This window comes from Aspergillus aculeatus (genome assembly GCF_001890905.1).
Source record: "Aspergillus aculeatus ATCC 16872 unplaced genomic scaffold ASPACscaffold_10, whole genome shotgun sequence".
Lineage (NCBI taxonomy): Eukaryota > Fungi > Ascomycota > Eurotiomycetes > Eurotiales > Aspergillaceae > Aspergillus > Aspergillus aculeatus.
Window position 1 is genome coordinate 1056201 of NW_017962985.1, and position 21679 is coordinate 1077879.

At 49.6% G+C, this 21679-nt stretch overlaps 7 protein-coding genes across 7 annotated transcripts; 3 read left to right on the top strand and 4 right to left on the bottom strand.

The window, feature by feature from the left end:
• Window positions 1–384: 384 nt before the first annotated feature.
• On the bottom strand, window positions 385–1220 carry ASPACDRAFT_44539 (uncharacterized protein; the record flags this gene model as incomplete). The annotated part of the gene is made up of 2 exons (XM_020201433.1): window positions 385–1102; window positions 1171–1220. 2 exons carry the CDS (start codon window positions 1218–1220, stop codon window positions 385–387), a joined length of 768 nt encoding a protein of 255 aa, XP_020055250.1.
• Window positions 1221–4217: 2997 nt separating this feature from the next.
• On the top strand, window positions 4218–5588 carry ASPACDRAFT_30400 (polysaccharide lyase family 1 protein; the record flags this gene model as incomplete). Its single annotated transcript, XM_020199722.1, has 5 exons — window positions 4218–4417; window positions 4483–4629; window positions 4689–4814; window positions 4867–5197; window positions 5250–5588. The coding sequence occupies 5 exons, from the start codon at window positions 4218–4220 to the stop codon at window positions 5586–5588; spliced, it is 1143 nt and encodes a 380-aa protein (XP_020055251.1).
• A 1890-nt stretch (window positions 5589–7478) lies between these two features.
• ASPACDRAFT_61605 (sulfite oxidase) lies at window positions 7479–9223 on the top strand (the record flags this gene model as incomplete). Its single annotated transcript, XM_020203674.1, has 2 exons — window positions 7479–7699; window positions 7750–9223. The coding sequence occupies 2 exons, from the start codon at window positions 7479–7481 to the stop codon at window positions 9221–9223; spliced, it is 1695 nt and encodes a 564-aa protein (XP_020055252.1).
• A 902-nt stretch (window positions 9224–10125) lies between these two features.
• Window positions 10126–11248, bottom strand: ASPACDRAFT_44542 (lignocellulolytic auxiliary activity family 14 protein; the record flags this gene model as incomplete). The annotated part of the gene is made up of 6 exons (XM_020201434.1): window positions 10126–10151; window positions 10207–10281; window positions 10335–10471; window positions 10520–10548; window positions 10611–10695; window positions 10749–11248. 6 exons carry the CDS (start codon window positions 11246–11248, stop codon window positions 10126–10128), a joined length of 852 nt encoding a protein of 283 aa, XP_020055253.1.
• Window positions 11249–11831: 583 nt separating this feature from the next.
• On the bottom strand, window positions 11832–12520 carry ASPACDRAFT_44543 (cupin domain-containing protein; the record flags this gene model as incomplete). Its single annotated transcript, XM_020201435.1, has 3 exons — window positions 11832–11993; window positions 12045–12110; window positions 12173–12520. The coding sequence occupies 3 exons, from the start codon at window positions 12518–12520 to the stop codon at window positions 11832–11834; spliced, it is 576 nt and encodes a 191-aa protein (XP_020055254.1).
• A 2382-nt stretch (window positions 12521–14902) lies between these two features.
• ASPACDRAFT_1881671 (putative MFS multidrug transporter) lies at window positions 14903–16824 on the bottom strand (the record flags this gene model as incomplete). The annotated part of the gene is made up of 5 exons (XM_020198247.1): window positions 14903–15634; window positions 15714–16244; window positions 16298–16533; window positions 16597–16697; window positions 16788–16824. 5 exons carry the CDS (start codon window positions 16822–16824, stop codon window positions 15061–15063), a joined length of 1479 nt encoding a protein of 492 aa, XP_020055255.1. The 3' UTR covers window positions 14903–15060.
• A 2914-nt stretch (window positions 16825–19738) lies between these two features.
• On the top strand, window positions 19739–20489 carry ASPACDRAFT_79685 (acetolactate decarboxylase). The gene has a single exon (XM_020205473.1). The coding sequence runs from the start codon at window positions 19752–19754 to the stop codon at window positions 20235–20237; it is 486 nt and encodes a 161-aa protein (XP_020055256.1). The 5' UTR covers window positions 19739–19751; the 3' UTR covers window positions 20238–20489.
• Window positions 20490–21679: the final 1190 nt, after the last annotated feature.

Below are 21679 nucleotides of genomic sequence, written 5' to 3' on the forward strand. Positions count from 1 at the left end.
TGCTGTCGGACCCTGCACATAAGAGACTGGGGATGAAGCTTCCTATCACGGTTGCTGGAGCATGGGGATCGTGAATATTCGTGGCCAGGACGAGATGGGAATCCGGGCCATTTTGGAGGTGATGGACGAGACTAGGCAAAGATAAGACATCTCTATCCCGAGTCGTACCGACTTAACTATAGTTGATGTGTCTGTCTCGCAAACCTACAGGTGTCGATGCCTTAGGCATGGGAACGAATAACGAAGCGGCGGCCAAGTAACGCGATAACATATTTTCATCTTTTTGTTCGAGTTCCCCGTGGAAGTCCGACGTTGGAGGCTGGAAAAGAGTTGTCCATAGTTGATGGAAACGTGACATAAGATTTGGCTACTCCTGTTAGCATCTTAGTTGACGGATGTGTAGAGGCTTCTTACCAATGCATCCATCTTCATTTCCAAAGCCTTGTCAAAATCTACCTCATCACTGCCGATGAGTCTGGCAGCCATCGCGTTGGCCAACACTTCATCCACCGGGTTCTCGTCCGCGAAGGACCCAAAGTAATAATTCCGGCCCCATTTATCATTTGAAACCCCCAGCCGGAGAAGTAAGACTAAAAAGGTCGAGAGCTCTGTCTGGCTGAGGCGGTATGTTGTGATGGTGAGACCCTCAGCCAAAAGCCTCCTGGCAACCGCTTCCAGGTGAGTCGGTGACGGTGCTAGATTCACAGAATATGGCTGTGTCGTAGCCAGCACATCCATAATATCGTCCAAAGCAGACTGGGAATGATTTGGTGGCTCGAAAGCGGACAAAACCTGGGTGCTCTCCAAATGACCGATACTTCTCAGCACCCTTGCGCAATCAGCTCTGTGCAAGAACGTCTCATCATGTCGCCAAAAGTAATATCCTGCCTCTTGTGCTACCAACAGCTTAGGACCTTGGTGCGCGAGCAAGGCTACTGCTCGGTGAAAGGCATCTGCGTCAACGCTCTCGTTGGCTGTCTTGTCGGTCGACTCGCATGGAAACGGATGGTGAGCGAAGAAATAGAAGCATTTCCACAATGAATCAATGGCATTCTCGGATAATGAAGCGCCCGGGTGCGTTCGTTCAATGTGGCTCGTCAAGCTGTTCTTAGTCCAGTCTCAATTCCAAGGTTAGCTGGCTCGAGAAATTGTGGCGGGCGCATATCTTACAGCGTCGGCGGTCCGAGTCCTCCATACATGAAGCGTCGAATGTCGTCCATGGATTGTGGGTTTCTGTTGTTATTATGGGTCGTAGTGCATTCTGGAGGTCTTGCTTGATGGACTCTAGCACGCTGTTAGTAATTGAATGTGCTCAATGTGTAATCAATTGAAGATTAGACCTTGTGTGACTTTTTCGAGGTATTGTTTGACCTTGCGATCGTGAGATCCTGAATGCAAGTAACGGAGGATCTTAACCAGGGATGGAAGCACTGTTTGTTAGGTAATATTGACTGAGATCAAATTCGGTCGATAGTGATGTGGAACTGTAAGTGACGAGAGTAGGCTCAAGTGATGGTCACAGTGAAATGAAGATGAACAGTGGCGAGATGTTGAAGCCCTAAGTACTGTACCCGGCACTGCCACTGCAGGCCCGCCCCCAAAGATTTTAGGGAAAGAGACAAAGCTATGCCCACCCGATATGACGGGCTAATTGGGCGCAATACCGCTCAATACAGGAGCACACATTCCAACTATCCAAACTGAAATAACTCTTGAAGACCATGTGTTGAGCACGTGGATGGGTGCAGGGACGAATGTGGCTTGAACCCCAACCGGTTGGGGTCCGGATCTGCAACCCGAAGTCTATCGAATCAAAACCAAGTATTCTCATGATTCCAAAAACTGTTGATCAGGAGGAGACTTAGTCGGGACTGTTCTCCTACGGCTGAAGAAGACCCTCAGGCTGAATAACCATACCCTGTCCTGTAAGGCTGAATCAAGCGAATGGCCGCATTCTCCTTTGTTCTCCTGACAGTGTTTTATAATTATCTTCCACCAGCGGCGGCAACTGACTGGTTGAGCTCAATAGAACAGAAGAACGAAGCGATCCATTCCATATTCATTTCTAGCTACATGCCTGCCTATTTGATAAACCTTCTCTCCGAAAGTAACGAACGGGAGGATTATCTACCGGCAGGTTGCCTCTCGCTAAAGGATGACTTGTTCACAGGCGCCGCCGCGGCTGCCTGTCAGGCACCAGCTCATGGGTGCCTTAGACATTAATAAGCTACATACATTGTGCGGAGCGAAGGTCCTGCAACCCTCCGCCCTTCTTCTTGTCCCCATGACTTGAATTATTGCTTGCCTTGATTTCAGGTAGCATTGGCTCTTATCACTTACCCTGGTGCATTGAGGCGGACGGAGATTTCGAGGTTCTCAGAATCGATATACCTACTGAGAGTGAGCCGAGGTCATCAAAACTTGGTATTTTAAGGCGCAAGGAAGGCAGAAAATGGTCGCCACCTTGTGTCGTACATACTATTACGCTAGTTGGCTACATACTATAGTCTGATGATATCTGATAGAGGGCATAAATACCACTCCAAGCACCTGCCCAAGCACCTTTCCCAGCACCTCTCCCAGTAAGTGAGGTAATAAAGCACATATTCAGGCATATTATAGGCAAATGAGGCATTGCGACTTCCTCTAAGCACCTTGTCAAGCAAGCAAGCGAGTAAGGCAGCGAGGCGTCTACCACATTGTTTCCATTGAGAATTGTTGCAGTTTGATGAGACAACTCATGCCTCGCTGCCTTCTCGCTTGCTTGGAACCATGTTTAGGAATTTGTGGTAACACTAAAAGCCTCGTCTTTCGAGCGTTCTACTCAACTGATGTCTAGGCTTCGGCCCCGGCAGGATGAATGAGTATACTGTAGTAGAGTCCCACATGGCGGTAAACTTCAGGGGCTCGGATCAGGAATCATAATTTGCCACTCACAGTCAGGTGCAATTTATAGACTTAGATAGAGTAGAGAAGTGCATTCACTCATGTCACATTTGTTGAAGCTATTAGACGTTTCTCTTATTCTACCAATGAAAGGTGCTCGAAGATAGCGGACGGCTTATTTGGAAATCGTGCTAGGGTGAAGCATATGTTCAGCGACGGCGTAGTAGCTTGTCGCGGGACTCAGCCACCATGACTCGGAGAAGCGCCATCTATCATCAAGCAGCGGGGACTCGAATCAGCAGAGGATCCTTACGACAAGACGAATTATACTTAGCCGCATCGGTACTTCATACTCAACGGCTTTTATCCGCTAATAGAATCGCAGCGTAGAGTATTTGGAGTCAGAAATGTCTTAGTCGCTTGACAGTTCGAGTCTTGGTATCTCTAAGCCTCGTGGGAAATCAATCTATTCGATCATATGGTAGTGATCCTACCAAGACTCTTAGCAGATATTGAGGTGAGACAAGAGAGGCTTGGCAGGACTGCTGCATTTAAATTCACGTGAGATGTGATTAGGTCTAGACGCTGCACGTGACCGTTGCGGTGTTCGGCAGCGACGGAAAGCGATTGGGTCCGAGCGTTTCGGTCAGGGTCTGCAGGCAGCAACGACCCCTCTCCGAGCTCCCTCGTGGGCTCGTACAGTCCTCAGTCTTGATTTCTTCAACCATGCTCGGTTGCATCAATCCAGCCCATCCATCAAGGACTAAGCTTTCCATGTTCCTCCGATCTTCAGCTGCAAGCTTTTGGTGGGCACTCTTCAGCACCTAAACTTGACCTCTTATCATGGGGTGCCATGAAATTGCGAGTGGGGCAAAGGAAAAGCCTCATTCAATGGATCCATCTTCGTTCATGCTATCGATGCTATAGAACCGTACCTGCCAAGGGATTTTTTCTAGAAAGGATTGAACTCCGGTGGAACGGGCATAGTATCCTGTTCCTGACCAAACAATTGGCCTGTGTGGGTGCTGCCAAGAACCCCGAATCTGCTCAGGGTGGAGCATGTCCCATTGCAGATGGACCTCCGGTTCTACTCTGCTGCAATGGGCGAACGGGTCCAACGTTCGGTGCCTGGCTCCAGTCCCTTTGTGAATTGGGTAAGCCTGTCTCAGCTGCAGACAGGGGGTTTCTCCCAACTCCACCAAAATACCCAGGGTTTTCTATATAAGATAGGAACTCGTCTTGCTTATCCCAACCATCAAACCACTCTCTTTTTTCTTGTTTCTCCTCATTCATTCATTCTTTTTCTTTTGCACTCTTTTCATCTGCTTATCATGAAGTACACAACTCTTTTCGCCGCCGCCGCGGCTGTCTTCGCGAATAGCGTCAACGCTGGTGTCGTTGGTGCCGCCCAGGGTTTTGCTAAGGGTGTGACCGGTGGTGGTAGCGCCGCTGAGGTCTACCCCAAGACCAATGACGAGCTGGTCTCGTACTTGGGCGACAGCCAGCCCCGTGTCATTGTCCTCGACAAGATGTAAGTCATTCACATTCCTCAAGAATGTAGTTAAGCAACAAGACTAACCAACGGTCTGAATGCAGCTTTGACTTCACCGGAACTGAGGGTACCGAGACCACCAGCGGCTGCAGTCCTTGGGGTACAGGGTCTAGCTGTCAGCAGGCCATTAACAAGGACAACTGGTGCAACAACTACGAGCCCAACGCTCCCAAGGTCTCTTCCATCACTTAGTAAGTCTATTGGACTCGTTGTATGCGTTGGGGGGTCGAGTGTTGACTGGGTGGTGCAGTGACAAGGCCGGTGTCCTCGGTATTACCGTCAACTCGAACAAGAGTCTTGTCGGTAAGGGCTCTGCTGGAGGTATCAAAGGAAAGGGTATCCGTATGGTCAGCGGTGCCAAGAACATCATCATCCAGTGAGTCAACCAACCAGGGCATTTGTATTGATTTCCCATTGACCCGGACCAGGAACATCGCTATCACTGATATCAACCCTAAGTACGTTTGGGGTGGTGATGCTATCACCCTTAACAACGCTGATCTCGTCTGGATTGATCATGTTACTACTGCCCGCATCGCTCGTCAGCACATTGTCCTCGGTACCCAGGCCGATAACCGCGTCACCATCTCTTACAACCTGATCGATGGTCGTTCCGACTACTCCGCGACTTGTAACGGTCACCACTACTGGGGAATCTATCTGGATGGTTCTAACGACATGATCACGATGATGGGCAACTACTTCTACTACTTGTCCGGTCGTATGCCCAAGGTTCAGAGCAATACCCTTCTTCACGCCGTAAGTATCCGCGAAGCTACGGAAACCGGAACCCCACTAAGAACTTCGATAGGTTAACAACCTCTTCCACAACATTGAGGGCCACGCTTTCGAGATTGGCCAGGGTGGCTATGTCCTAGCTGAGGGTAACGTTTTCCAGAACGTCGACACCGTGGTTGAGTCCCCCTACCAGGGCGCCCTGTTCAGCTCCCCCGACGCCAACACCAACAAGCTCTGCCAGTCCTACCTTGGCCGTTCTTGCCAGCTTAACGCTTTCGGATCCTCCGGCTCCATGAGCGGCTCCGACACCAGCATCCTTAGCAAGTTCCAGGGCAAGAACATCGCCCCTGCCAAGGCACCTACCAACATTGCCGCCTGGACCATGGCCAATGCCGGTGTTGGTCACGTCTAAACAGCTGACGCTTTGCGAAAACTCATGGAGCAAAGGCGGTATTCTCTTAAGGCACATGACCCACTTCGCTTTCCGCCGCTGACTAACTCTCGCCAAGCCCATGCTCTGTGTATCTTCTTTCAACTTTTCTTCGACGCTGGGCTAGATCCGGCACCTTTTCTTTCTATTACTTTATTCACAGCTTGCTATTCGATCAAAAATTCTTCTGAAGTTCAATTTGAAGTCCAAGTAGAGTTTTATCTGTAAATTGGGGATCACCGAGTGGAGTGACTGCCTAAATTCAAGATGGTAAAGATGTACAGTACATTAATTAATTCGGGATAGATTAATGAACGATTTACACGTTCGCACAAAAGTAACGATTTTGCATAAAGAACCTTTATGAGTCAGCAATGCAAAAATGCCGGTCTTCATACCTGTTTAGGAGTCGGGGTCTGCTGCCAGAAACTGCAGCTGATTTCCGATGTTTCACCACGCTACCTCGCCAAGGTATACTAAATTTCTTCTTGCTTTTTTCGGATGTATTTGTTTCACTAGATGCACCATCCGGGTACTTGTGGTTTTCTTATCGCCGTATCCAAAGTCTGTGGTGGAGAAAACGCAAAGTCTATGACGAAATGAGGGTTCTTCGGTTGAAGCCCCCTGTGGGTGGAATACATTGCGGTACGCTGCCGGCGCTCCGCAGCTTCCATATAGTCTTAACCATTAATGGAAAGGAGTATTGTGCCCGATAAGAACTGCAACCATTAATACGGAGTAAGGAATCGAGAGGGTAGTGTGCACATGCATTCATCCGGTACTCCCCTGAGCCCGGCATATACTCGGAGTACCTCGTGTTCAGGCTGCACGTCTGGCAATTTTCTTCCTCCAGTCGAAAGCCTCGACTAGATTGTGCACATATCAGGGACCTGGACGAGGCAAAGATTTCTGAACAACTGAGTAAAAGAGGCTGTACAACGATAAGAACAACTGAAGTGGCAGCGACCACTGTGCGAGATGGACCTTCGACGTGCACTGCCTCAGGCTCTCAAGAGGGCTAACTTCTACGGTCGCATCAGCGCATAATAGCTCCACAAGGGTTCTGGCACCGAGATAAAGATTGCCACTGCCTCAAAGAAGCTATTTGAAACATTATCAGCGGCAGAGACAATGCGACAAAGTTTCTATGAGCTCATATCTTCAGTATGTTGCAGGTTTGGTGTTGACATTCCTGGGCGAATGCGAAACAGGGTCTAGGCTTGGAATTCCCGGATGAGTTTTGTGCCAAGTGGAGCTCAGGATGATCTCCCCCCACTTCCCTTCGACGTCCGTTCTATGGCAGATCTTGTAAGTTGACGGCCACTGTTCCTCACCTCTTAGCAGAGTAATCGAGCTGGAATGGTTGGTGGGATTGTGGAGCGATACAACCACGGCGCACTCGTATGACGTGGCGGTGTCCGACACGAGGTGCGTTGCCCTATCATTTGAAACTAGGATCTAATAGGCTATCATTTGAGACATTCGCAGGCCATCGTATGGTAGCAAAATGCATGGAGCGCTCTGAAGATGCCGTGTTGGGACTGGTGTCCTGTGCAAACGAATGGAATATGCATTAGGTATTTGGCTTTGTCCTCTCTCAACTCCTGCAAGCCAGCCCAGGAAGTCCGGTCGGGGAAAAATACGAGAAGTTAATGTGGTTGACTCCGCCTTATCCGATGTGACAGCCACCTGGACGCGATTCGGAGACGTCATCGGACAATCACCAATTCCCGAATCCGACCGATCGACTTGCCCCTCCTTCGTTGCGAGCAGATAAAGAGACAACACACCTCCTCAACCCACACTCAGCCCTACGACTAGACAACCTGAGCACGTCGAACTGGCTCTCAATTGCGCAAGCACACCTTCAAAATGGAAATTAGCCAGAAATCAGATACCAAGAATCGCCCCGATGAGTGGATGATTGAGCAGGGCATGGCAGGCCACAAGCTGCCTATCCTCGACCAGACTGGCAAAGAGACTATCCACATATATCCTCGTCCGCCGGCCAAGATCAAGCAAGAAAAGGAGGCGATTAAGGCGGTTGGGAATCGCGATAAAGTGTTTGCTCGGGAACGAGAGGGCTGGGTTGGGTATGTCTCCTTCCTTACCCACCTCGATCACGCAGCTGATTCACTGCCAGATATGTGGAATGGGAGGATCACCCCGAGAAGAAGGCCAAGGCGCATGAGATCCTCAAGTCTCAGACCTTTCCGGATTGTCCGGACTACCAATTTGGACAGATCCCCGGCACCAACCCCGTCCTGTCGGGAGACGACTTCAAAGCCTGGCATGCTGCTATCGGCGGCGAGCTGACAAGCGTGGCCGATGACTCGTGGGAAACGGTCCTGAAAGAGAAGCATCCCGACATGCTGCATTTATTGCAGTTCCCGTACAACGGAGAGCCGCCGAAGCGGTTGGTGACGTCGAAGCCAATTACCCCGAATCCTTTGCACTTTGTGCGCAATCACGGCGGTATTCCGCTGATTGATAAGGATAAGTTCGAGCTAAAGCTAGACGGGCTAGTCAAGAACCCGAAGACGTACACCCTGGACGAATTGATGGACGAAGCTCGGTTCCCGCGCATGGAGAAGACTATCACCATGCAATGCTCCGGAACTCGTCGAATCGAACAGATAACTCTATATCCTGGTCAAGGCGATGAGGTGCCCCAAGCACCGTGGGCTGAAGGAGCCATTGGAACAGCTCGATATGTCGGTATCAGCCTGAAGAAGGTCATCAAGGATTGCGGAGGGTTGATCGACGGCGCCAAGCATCTCGAACTATACGGCGCGGAGACGTACGTCAAGGACTTGGAGGCGATGAACTACGTGGTCAGCGTGCCGTGGTCTAAGGTCAAGGCCAATGAGGTCATGCTCGCCTGGGAGATGAATGGAGAGCCACTCCCCAAAATCCACGGGTACCCCTTGCGCGTCATGGTTGCCGGATATATCGGGGCTAGGTCCGTCAAATGGCTTTATAGAATCAAGGCAATTGAAAATGCTTCGATTGCTCCAGTTCAAAGCCGTGAATACCTCTATTTCAATCAACAGGTTGGCAAGTACAACCAGCGCCCCATTGACGGGATCCAGATCCAGGAGATGCCTGTCAGCTCGGCGATCATGTCACCCTGGCAGCACCAAGTTATCTTTCACAACGGGTCGATCGCATGCAAGGGATGGGCCTACAGTGGCGGTGGACGCTGGCCAGAGCGCGTCGAGCTCTCAGCAGACGGTGGTTTTACTTGGTACGCGGTCCCGGAGGAGCGGCTAAGCAAGAAGGGCAAATGGACGTGGCGGACATGGGAGATCGATATTCCCTGCGATGTAGAAGGATGGATCGAGCTGGTCGTGAGGACATGGGACAACGCCCTCAACACTGAACCGATTGGAATCCGTCAGACCTGGAACTGGGGGTTGCACGTTACGTCTTCCGCGCACCGCGTCAAGGTGTACAGTGTCAACAAGACCCACGAGCTGACCAAGAAACGCCTTGCGAAATTCGAGGAGTTGGGCATCCCTCTAGCCCCACTCACTCATTACGATGCTGTCCCCAGTTTGAGCGACAAAGAGTTGGATGAGTACTGGAAGACTCATCCCCGTGACGTCGACGAGTGATTCTGCCCGACCAATCGAGTAGCCACGGATATTGGAGCTTATTTCCACGACCCGCGAGGCTTATCGCCCAATCAAGGATGAGAGATTCCGTCACATTTGATCTTGTCTGATGCCAAGGAGTTCTGTCATCCATTTGCCTGCCTGTAAGGCATCAACGATCATTTAGGTGCTACGAAACCATAGTTGTAGACGAGCTGCTGTATTCAAGCCAATTAGCTTAGGGCTTCCTGCTACTGTCTAACAATCTGATTTGCGACCGATCCTTCTGGCTGAAAGAAGCCATGATACCTTACGTCAATGCCGCGAACACTGAGCATATCGTATTGGCAGACATGCCAATTGCAGGCCTGTCGCCTTGAGCTAGATAAGCTACAAGGTAGCTCTGCCGCTCTGGAAATCACATGTTAGAGAGCCCATCGACAGCAGGGGAGTCCCTAACAGCGAACTCAGGCAGATGGAAAGCTACCACTTGAACAGGACCTTGCGTGTTTAGCAGTGAGTTTCGAGCACCACGCCATTTTTGAGGTGCCTTTCATAGACCATGTCTGACTAGTATCACGGAGTCGTGCATCCAAGGCGATCCGCGAGGAGTTCCCGACCGCAAAATCTGGTTTCATATTCTCTCCGTGGCTCGAGGGGCTCTGTGACCCAGGAACCTACTCAATACAACCACCCTGCTCTAACCAGACTGTTGGCAGCCAACACGGAGATCTTTGTCTTTATACAATTTCTGCGAAGGAATACAACAGAGTCCATGAGAACACATGTCCTCGCATAGAAAGTGTATGCTACAGTAGAATCCAGAACGCCACAATCCATAACAATCAATTGTTGATGGTAACATAATACCGGAGGCCTCAAATCAAACCTAAGTGGGAGTCATCATCCGGAATCTCGACTGTTCAGTTGAAGATATCATTTTGGGCACCTGCGCGTGGTTCGTGGTCAGTAAAATGTGTCGTAGGCGCGAGGAATGATCATACCATTCTCCCACCCTAAGACGCTACTGTAGGCCGGACTGACCCCACTGGGGGTTTCCACATTGTTACCGGATTGTTCTGTATAACCCTTGTCAGCAATGAGGCAGCAACGCAACGGATCGAGTACTGACGGTTCCATGCGATCATCTGCTTGGCGCCCTTGACACATTTTGATGAGTCATCGCCGCAGTAGACCGGAGCTTGTGCCGCAGCAAGAGACTTGATCGAGCTGGCTCCCGTCACGGTGCATTTGAAACCGTGCATGTACCTTAACACATTAGTCCTTGGCCCACGAGATAGGGTCTGTGTATCTCACATGTTAGGTTGTCCGCAACCATTTGGAACCTATAACTAATCATCAATCGACTTGTCTGACGAAGGTAAGTGTGTATGTATGTGGATCTTACCCAAAGCCAAGCGCAGGTGCAGCCAGCAGGCGGGCAGGCAGGGAGATCCGGCACGTCGTACGTAGCCAGTCTCTTCCACGGGGTGCTTCATCAAGCATATTAGTCACTTGCCTTCTCAAAGTCCAACTGAACACTTACTGCTCCAAAACACTAAAGACGACAAGGTTCTCCATCGTCACCTGGGTCAAGTCGCTCTGATAGCTGATCGCGAACGCCGTTCCTGCAGCCATGGATTGGTTCTGCGTGTGCATCGCCCCGTCATCCTGGATGCAGTCAGGCGGGCTTCCGGGACCCGACCAGTCTTCAGGGTGGTCATTGCCGTCGGGCCACTCGCCCGCGTATTGGCCATTGTACGAGAGCGTCGTCTGCGCGCGGTTGTGCGCCAGCTCCACGGTGAATTGCCCGTTGGCAGGAAGCTCGAGAAAATCGCCGTCTGCGGGAGGAAAGCTGTCGCAGCTACGGTCGTGCTGGAACCACCAGTCGGACTGATCGAGCATATATAGGGGGTTGACGGCCGTGTTGGTGTTGGGGTCGTCGGTGCCGGAGGTGCCGTTCAGACAGTACATTCCTCTCGCCCAGGCGGCGACGTGCGCGTTGGTGACGGCACTGAGGCCAAGAATCACCAATGTGGATAACATGTTTGTGGTTCTCGGATGTATACTATTGTGATTCTGAGGAAGACGAAATTTGTTCGTCTTGTGATGTGCCCAGTCTTATATACCCGCTCGAAAAGCCACATTGTGAGACAAAATCAGCAATAATGTCATGTATGTTTCATCTCCTGAGAGCACGGCACAGTTCACTTTGGACCCTGACGCTAATGCCTAGAAGAGAAAATGATGCTTAGTAGTTGGGTAAAATAGGGCGCATCACTAATCCTTCGGCCCCCGCAATTGTTTCAGATCCAGCTCGAATACGAACCTCTACCGCTTGACCCTCATTCCACAGCTCTGAGCTGCCTGCATCAAGGTCTTTCTCATTCTGTTGTTAACTTTGTAATCTCGTGTTTGATTCCATATTGTCTTACAACTGGTCGAACCCGCTCTCCTTGTAATTAGGGATCGCAGGGTGCTGAAAGTTTAATGCCTAGGTCCCACTTCACGAACATGAACTTTTTACTAGGAAGAGAAGACATGCACTAGCGAATGCTCCTGAGAGACATGATCTCAGTGCGAATTGTTGTGTTAAATTGAATAATTGAAATATATGGTCAGCATGCTCTCACTCCTCTCGCCAGATCCTCGGAATCCCTTCCGTACCGTAGATCGGATCGTGGGCCGGAACAGGCACTTGCCTGCACATCTGCCGCTTTTCATCGGTCTTCTCAACCGAGTCTAAGGCATACTCCATATCATACGGGCTCTCCCTGGAGTTTCGCTTGTTCTGCCACTGATCAGTCTGCAGCAGGGGAATAGGAGCTAATCTGCCTCTCACCAAGGAATAGAACCCGAGAATTTCATACTCGTCCTCCGTCTCAGTCACGTAGTGCGTGACTCCAGCCTGTAGTTCACCTCATCGTGAGACATAAGTTTTCTTCAATAGAGTGTATTGGAACTATGTACTGGAAAGACAAAGACATCACCTGCTTTCGCGACAAACTTCACGCCCACAGGGTTCCCCTTCTCATCTGTCTCGGGGTCCAACGGTGATCGACCGAGAAGATAGGTCCCACTTCCCTGGAGAACGGTGTAGGCTTCGTGGGTCGTGCCGTGATAATGAGGTGTGGTGGCGACCTTCTCGCGACCAATTTTCCAATGACCACCGTGGGCCCATTCAGATAGCTCTATGGCTTCCGAGGCACCGGTTGGAGTACGATCAAGAAGGGCGCCGCGATACACGATAACGGGAAAGGGGGAGTTGGGAGAGTGTTTGGTAGGGGGAATTGGGTAGAGCTCGGGGGCAACTTGCATTGTTGGGCTGGACATTATTTGGAGCTGTGTATATGACTGGGAAGTGCAAGAAGTTCCGAAGAAGGGAGGTGAAAAACAAGTTACTTATATCGACGCATGGTTGCACAATCTCGGGTTGTCGGATCCTCAATCCGAATCATGGATGCGGGGTAAGATTTCTCGGATGGCACCCGACTACCGAGAGGACAGATAATTGTGATCCACAATGCTCTCGCGCCGTGAGAAGTCAATCCAGATGCAAACTCTCAATAGCATCCAGCAGCTTTCTCGCTTCAGCGGCTGCTCTCCTTCATTTTGTAGCAGTAAGCTGAGTATCCACACCACTCACATTTGCCAGCCCGAAGATACACTCATAATGCTGATAGACGCTGGAATACAAATGGCTACTGGATTAATCTGCTGGTGAGATGAAACCTCTAGATATGCATGATAGTTTACTCATTCACATGCAGAACAATAGTTCTCCAAGCACATATCTTACCAAAAACCCCAACTGATCCACAATCGCGGCATTCTCTCTTCCTCGAGGCTTTGCACCTCACCCTAGGGCAGCCAGGGTGCTCACAACCTGCTTGCTCAGCCGCAGCATCTAGAATCCAAAACCTGGGTCTGTAAATGGCTTGACATGTTAATACGTCCTATCTCAAGCTACCTCAGATAAAAGCATATCGTTGGTAGCAGGCGTCGACATCGTTAGCGTTATCAGCTACGTTGTCCGAACAATCCTGAAGCGCATTCTGCCAACACTGTGTTTCTGCCTCTACATTCTGATTTGCAACGCTTCGTCGAGCTCTGCATCGATATAACATATACTCTCTTCTTGAGCGTCATCTGCTAGTCCATTGCAATCCCCGTTATGGCGTTTGCTTCTCGTGTGACGACTGTCCACAACAATGTCTCGCTGCATGGCCGAGTTCATTGACCGTGATCCAGCAAGCCGTGGGAAAGGACCTACTGCTTGCCCCTTCTTAAAGCACCCTTGTCAGCCTAGCCAGTTGTGTGATGGTTGTGATGACTTGCTTACCGCAGGTTTCCCCTGCTCCAATGTTGGCGAGTCATTTTGAGCGGACACCGCGACAGCAGCGGCCAAAAGCGCGGCAATGAATAGAGCGGAAGTAGGAAGCTTCATGTCGGTAGGGTACCTGAAAGTGGTGACGGAAAAAAGGAGGTTCAGCGATGACAAAGAGAGTACGCGGGTGTTTTGCTGCATGTTGAGGGATTTCGGCCACTTAAATGCCATGCTTTACATCTACATTGTATGTGTCAATGAGACAATTGGTCGATCTACAAGCAGAGCGTCTATACTATCGATGCCGATCGGGGCCATCATTGATAATATTCCAGTAAGTGATGATCTCGAACAGTTTCCCGGAAAGCCATGCGTGCGGATAATCAAAAGCTCTTGTATATCTGCTCACCCGGCCCTGGATCTTCCTTATAGCAGAAATGGTCTAATGACAGTAGTGACAGTAGCCTTGAAAGTTGAATATTAGTCATCAAACTGCAAATTACTCTTGTACGCAGAATGCAATCTTTATTTCACGAGTATTGATGAGATGTTATCAAACTGCAGTTGGATATTGACTAAGCAGACTTCCTAAGTTAACTAACTACAGTCATTTCCATTTTTCCCGATGTGAGACGAAGCATCCAGCCACTGATGCGACAGGGACAAGATTAGTCATGGCACAGGTCACATTGTTGCTCATGACCCTCTGGAATTTCAGAACATCTGCTAGACTCGACCCGCTTCGCTCCCACTTGAGCTCCGTCTCCGTCTCTACTTTATTCAACGGTCGGAACAAGATTCCATGAAAGGAGCTCTATCCTATTCTGCATAATTTGTATCGAGTTTATGTGACTCAACTGCCAAATAAGATTGCCCTCATATTTTAAGCACAGTGAGGATCAGGTTAATCTTAGCCGAAGACAACAAGCAGCATGATACCCATCACACGAGCGATGGGTAACTTGACTCGTAGCTCTAGTAGCCCTGGCATCGGATGTACTCGCGAGCTACACATGTTGTACCTAATCAGTCAGAAGGTTACGTACCGCTGCTTGCAAGAAAGCTTTCCTCTCGCATTTCTCTCATTTCTGCTCTCAACCTTCGCCCTACACTGTAACGGAGTAGATCTGCGACTATCCGACGGCGATTGCATTTCTTCAAATGATAATTACATTGGAGAAGGAATATTGCAAAGGGATCTGCCACCTATCGTTCTTTGCCTACAAAGAGAACTTTGTGAAGTTGGGGCTTGGCTGAATTCGTCGGAGGAAATAGTACATAGTCCTTCCAATTAGGGCTAGAATGGAAGGACAAAGCTGCCGCAACGCATCCCTTTATGAGACTAAATTACGTGCATTGAGATATTAGACTACCGTTCGTTATTGTGCATTTCTTGCGTGGTCTAGTCTCTGTCATTTTCTATCTCTATCCCAGTAAATCCTTTGTTCCTCACCGCCCTGCCAGAGATTTGTTGTCGAAATGCTTTATCGAATCATTATATACAGGGACGATACATGATCAGTCAACGAGATTAAGGATCCTCTAAAATACCCTCCTGCTCCATCTGCAACCTCCGCTTCTCATCAACCGTCAGGTCACTCTTGGCGCGCTCAATCCTGACGAACAGCGCGATCAAGATCAATGCTAACCCTGACAGCCCAACCTGGAACCAAAAGATAGCCTGGTAGCTCTCTTTTGTGTCCAGGTACTGCTCCGTGTAGACTTGGATGAGGTCCGCGAAGGCTAACATGACGGCGATGCCCATGTGCAGGGTGCAGTTGATCAACGCCCCCGCCAGCCCCTGGCGCTCCCCGGGCATATTCGTCGTGATGTAGATATTGGTCACATTGAAGCTGATGTCAATGCCGATCGTCCCGCAGATCATGGCCGGAAACACGAAAGCCCAGTAGTTGCCTCCCCTGGGGATCACCGCAAAGAGAAGGCCTGAGCCTAAGTAGCCCAGGCCTGAAAGTATCATGAGAAGAGTTCCGCTCAAACTATGGAGGATGTGGCCCCCGACTATCGAGATTATCAGGCCGCCCACGGCCATGGGGGTCGTCCAGGCGACGACTTGGAGTGGGGTTGCGCCCATTATACCTTCCATGCTATTGGTACGGAGCGTTAGCAGATGCGTGAATAAGAGATAAGGGATGGAAGTTGGGGCTGGGTGGGGTGAGGGCATACTAGAGAGCAGCATAGAGAAGGAAAATTCCCAGGCTGCCGTACATGAGCAGTAGACAGATCACGATCGGCTTCATGTACTTGACGGAAAACAAATCTCCGGGCAGCAAAGGCTTATCGGCCACCCAGCCCTCCACGTAGACGAAGGCACCTAAGATGACAGCGCCTAGGATGAGACAGACGAGGATGTACGGTGTTCGCCACTGCTGCGGCGCGTGCGCGCTATCCGCGATCGCAAAGACAAATAGTACAACCCCGGGAATAAGCAATAAGGCCCCGATCCAGTCCATTGAAGCCTTTGATGACGCTCTCGTGGCGGAATAATCATTTGGGATGGAGAAGAACGACGAAAGAGCCGTGATGGCAGACAGTATCGAGCCGATATAGAAGTACCAGCGCCAAGTGAGGAAGCTGCCTGCCAGACCCGAGAAGAAAATCCCAGCGAAGAAACCCAGCGCTGCGCAGGCGCCATAAACACTGAAGACAAGGTTCTTGCGCGGCCCAGGGCGATAGACCTTTCCGAGAATCATGATGCTGGAGGGAAGGAAGGAAGCTAAGCCCAGCCCTGCAGACCACGAAACACAAACAACATCATCCAGTTTCGAGAGAGTCCGGCAATGAGGGAGGTGATGGTCAGCCACACCATTCCCCCAAAGTACATAATGAACCCGCCGTACATGTCCGCGAGGCGGCCATAGATGAGGAGGGTAGAAGTCACCGCGAGGGAGAGAGCGGTGGACGGCCAGATTGACAGTGCTGAGGAGATATCTAGCTCGTCAAGGAGCGTTGGAAGAAGGACATTGGAGCCGGAAATGTAGTATTCCTATATTGACTACATGTCAGACATCTCAGAAGCTATGCGACGGACATCGGGGCACGGTCGTACTGCCAGGACTTGACACATAATGATGGAAAAGCAAAAGGCCAACTCAGACCAGATGCTTGAGAAGGCGGGAGGTCGTTCTCTCCCTAACCTCTCTATCGTAGCTGCATCCAGTGGCGGTGACGATGGCTGTGGACGGTGCATATCAGGCGATAGTTGGGCAGGAGAGGAAGACATCCCCCCGGGCCCCTCACCCGGCGGTTTGTCTGGCATTGTGGAGTAGCCAGACATTTTTCTTACTGCACAAAGCAAGGACTCACATTTATTGCGTCTTCTCGACAAGGAGGGTTCTCTCTTTTATAACGCAACTACGTGAGTAACTATAGAAATAAGGGCGCCGGCGTGGATGTGGCCATGCCGAAAAAGGAAGGTCAACGGAGAAGAGGGTCTAACCGGTTTTGGAAGTTATCGGGAGGGTTGTGCTCGATTAGTAATCCTGCAAGCAACTCTATGCTCGAATAGATCTTCTTATGTTCACTTCCTGGATTTAAAATGTCGCTTAACTATGGCGAGCCAGGACAGCGTGATGCCCAAGACTTCTTTACATGCCTGCGTGTCGGTTTATGTCGTCTCGACTAGGGAGATTTCGTCGCTCATGTGGGAACTCGGCTCAGAACCTAGATCGCTACATATTCATGACGACCCGGGCGACAAGAAGATAATCTCTTTACCAAAGCTTCTGATAAAACGCAAAAACAAACGTTACCGGAGCTGGAGCGGCGTAAATCTTTCATTGAGTGGAGAAGATGAAGATAATAGAGATCTATCACACTAAAAATCATAGACAGGTCCTGATTCTCAGGTATGTGAATCAAACATTACATATTCGTGTAGCGCAATTGTTTCCCGCTAATCTATACGGTGGAGACATATTCCTGCGCGGTCTTGGCGACATAAAGTCCAAGCGAACGCCGTGCTGATGCTTGTCTATGGTGCGATGTTAAACAGGGAATGACCGAAAAAATGACTGATGGCTTTGAAATGTGGAAGAAGATGTCGTCGGTTCATAAGATCCCTTGGTGCCGTGTCGAGAAGGTTGTGTGGCTCTTCTGGACTTGTGTTCGTGGAATCGTTCGCTTTGCCTTGGTTGGTCCGAGTTGTGGTAGTTTGCATGAGGTTCAATGGTAGGTATGACTGATAGCAATACATGTTAGTGACCTAGGCCAACAAACTGGCAAGTACTCACTCACATCTATGGGTGGCTCTGGCCATAATATCGACCCGGCGGAAAATTATAGTCGTCGTCCCAGTGCTCTTTCGCAGCTAGCCCGACCTTCCATAGCTCCCATTGTTCTCGTAAGCGAGACTTGATGTTGCTCCTTGTTCTTGTGGAGACATGTCGTGGTTTCTCCAGGAGTTTGACCTCTAAAGACGATCTGGCACTCATTTTGAGCAAAGCAATTTGCACGACAAAGACACAAATTGACAGAAAGAGACTGAACTGCTTATTTTACAGGAAAGAAAGATAAGGCTGAGCTACGCTTATATATCCAACCCATGGGCATCGTCAGATATTTCATAGATGGCAAGTAAGCGCTTCGGTTTTCACTCGGCGCACGGGAATATCTCGGAGATTCGGAGATGGCTCGGTTTTCTTTTTCCCTCATCTTTCTACGTACTGGGCCAGTCCGGGACTTCCCGTACTTTAGCCATAAGGCACGAAACCATTGGACCCTGATGCGGCAACCTCAACGAAGCTGGACATGCAAACTCTGCGTGCAATATCTTCAACGCGACTTTTTCCGACCAGATGCAAAATTTTCATATTCAGGCACCACGGGTTACGATGATTAGATGAAACGAGGTGACTCACCGCTCATTCATTGAAGGATCTTTAGCCACCTAGCGGGTACGCAGGAGCAAGAGCAATACTGATAGAACATCTAGAACTAAATGACGACAACACTTCTGCATCGAACTCTATCCTAAAATAGGCTTGAGACAAATCGTTTGAACCTTGAAGTGTTGCAGAGCACGTGCCATGTGACGTACAGCCGGGCTGCAGTGGACCAGGTGAGCCAGCCCTACGACTGATTTTCTGTGGGAGGCTGGGAGGCTGGGAGCACCATTGCTGCCCGTCTTCATGCGCTAAAGATGCATGGGAACTTGGGAAGTACTCAGTAAGTTCTACCCCACCCGCCGCCTCCATTCCTTTCCATCCTATAGCACATAAACACTTTACAAGCATCATCTCCAAGAAGAGACCTAAGTTCGTCCGGTATCCTCTACAATAGGTTCATGCTGAATGATGCGTTCGAACTAGGAAGTGGTCTCAACGACACTGAGATACTCTACGAACTATTTGTGTACTAGCCCTGTTAATTCAGCTAGTTGGAGGTTCCATGTTACACCACACTCTTGAGCCCTGCATTTGATACTAAACTTACCGTATATCTTCAAGACATGGGGACTTTTTTTTTCTTCTTAGGACCAGAAGATTTATTTGAGAATCAGTTACGGAAGGTGACTCTAGCAGGATAATCCGGATCCTTCAGCCGGGGGGATCTGCACATGACCTTCGAAGCCCTGGCCCTCAGACCTGCAATAGAACAGAGATCGCAGACCGATTGCGGGTTGACCGCAATGCTTGTGGCCAGTGCGGCGGTCATACGGTTTGCTGGCATTGTAAGTGATGCGGCAGACACAGCAGCTGATATGATTCTTACTGTGGAAACTGCGCATTCTGTCTCCTAGCCTAGCCAGATAGGACTTGGCCAAAAAATATGGAGTATAAATCTACTACACCAAGGAATTATGAGCACGGAGTGGACCAGCCTCTTCGGCTTTAAGAGCCGCATTTGAGTATAATGGGATCCCCGGGCAACCGGTATCGGGTTCCTTAAACGGGTTAGTGCGCACACAACCCCGCGCGAGCATCATCATCCTGTCACCGGAACCCGACACATTCATTACCACATTACATACAATCCCAATCTCGTCACAAAATGAATCACATCTATCAATATGGCGTCTTCAGCGCCCTGATGCAGGGCTTCTCCTCCGACGGAGCGACCGTCTCCAATGTCCTCTCCAGATGCAACCACGGCCTTGGCACCGTCTGCGGCCTGAATGGCGAGATCGTCATTGTAGACGGCGAGGCCTATCACTTCACCCCAGACAATCAACTACACCGGCTGGCGTCCACAGACCATCTTCCAATGATCGTCGCCACGGACTTCCAGCCCACGCTGACCAGGCCCCTGGACACGTTGCGCATGGACACCCTAGAGAAAGCCCTGCATCCATTCTTCCCCGCCAATCAGAACAACTTTATCGCCGTCCGCGTGGACGCCACGTTCAAGAAGATCGTGTACCGCATTGGTGGCCCGCAGATCCGCCCACGGGAGCCGTTGCTCGAACTGTCTAAGCGCCAGGTCGTCAAGACGTACGAAAATGTCGCCGGCACGCTGTTCGGGTTCTATTCCCCGCCGTACACGAACGGGATCTGCGTCGCCGGCTTTCATCTGCATTTCCTGTCTGCAGACCGCCAGGCTGGTGGTCATGTCTTGGAGTTTGAGGCTGAGAATGTCGAGTTGAAGGCCGCGGTTAACACGCATGTGCATCTGGAGTTGCCTGCGTCGGAGGAGTTCAACCAGGAGTTGATGCAGCCGGACTTGGCAAAGGACTTGCATCTAGCTGAGTGACTGAGTGTCTTGGAGATGGATGGTAGCTTAGAGGTTTCATATCCTTGCTGGCGGTTTTGCCCTTGTGGCTTATAGTGAAAGGTTACTCTTTTCATAGGTAGTCCACACAAGCTAGACTCGCTTGATTCTTGTACATTTATGAGTGAAACATACCCATCGACTTTCGAATAGATGTAGTGCTTTGTTCTATCTAGGGTGGCTTGCTGTAGCGCAGCCAGGCTGGAAGATGCTAGGCCAATCCTGGCACGGAGCTGGCAAAATATTGCGCCGCTTATGTTTGAGGAACACAAGCCTGGGTATTGGAAACGTGTTTTAATTCAGGATTATCCTCTCGGGTTGCACGTTTCTTCTAAGTTTAGTTCCGAAGGAGAAAGCATTTACAATTTGGTAATAATAGAAGTCGAAGTACAAAAGCTTCCCCTCTCATAGCTTGTCTACAATGATGAGCCTGAATTTAAATGCGTTCAAAATGGTGGATTGCTAGTTGCAGTGAATCAGCAATCTGAATCTTCTGACTACAATCCAATCTTAAGATGCCTACTTCCGAGAACCATGCGAAGAAAATGGCGCAGCTACAAACAATCACTCCGGTAATTCTAGAGCTCTTTCTGACTTACTGCTCCAGACACCGGATTAGTATCTATACGGGATAGAACTTGCTCTGCTTAACGAGTTCGATATGCGTATATTATAATATACTGTAGTTTGTTTATTATAAGTAATGATCTTAATAAGCAAGCATGGTCGAAGGGATTATTCTGCAGTAGAGAAATAAACAAACTTCTGAGTTTCTAGCCGAATTTTTATTTAAGATCCCCACCTGCTGTTCGTCTTGCCCGAATTACAATGATGTATCTGAGAACAATAGAGAACAGCGTTTAAGAATGTGTGTTAGGATATTAGTTCGTTCATATGTTTGAGACACCAGTATCAATGCCTACCAGATCTTCTCCGCTTGCTCGTATGATACATAACTCTTGCTTCCGTAACATGAGGTAGGGCCGATGTATTACTGCTTGGATTTAATAGAAAGTGTTCTCGGTATTGCAGGAAGTGGTCCGAGTCAATAAGCGTTTATCATGGATATTGCCTCTTATTATTTAGTGTAAACTGAGGGAATGCGCACAAAGCAGAGGATTTCTTTAACATTACATACTATTCAATTTATTTGAGTTGATTCAAGGCTTCTTCGCTGAGTCCAAACTCCTCATATGTCAGACTGGACAGGTCTATGAGGCTCCCAAAAAATGGTTTCATTACAAAGCGCTTTTGGTTGTACTTTACGAGCTCAAAGTGAGACTTGAGTTAGATCAGGAGATAGACCAAGCTATCATCTTACTAAAATTTCGCGTGTTGCCATGACAAGTTGAAATAGCGTAACTAGGTGATTAAGAAAACTGTTGAATCTCAGGAGCGAACACTCAAACAAGAGTTTAACGGCA

Excerpts from the sequence above, each read along its gene's own strand:
- ASPACDRAFT_79685 (XM_020205473.1), top strand. The coding sequence starts at position 19,752 with ATGATCGTCGCCACGGACTTCCAGCCCACGCTGACCAGGCCCCTGGAC.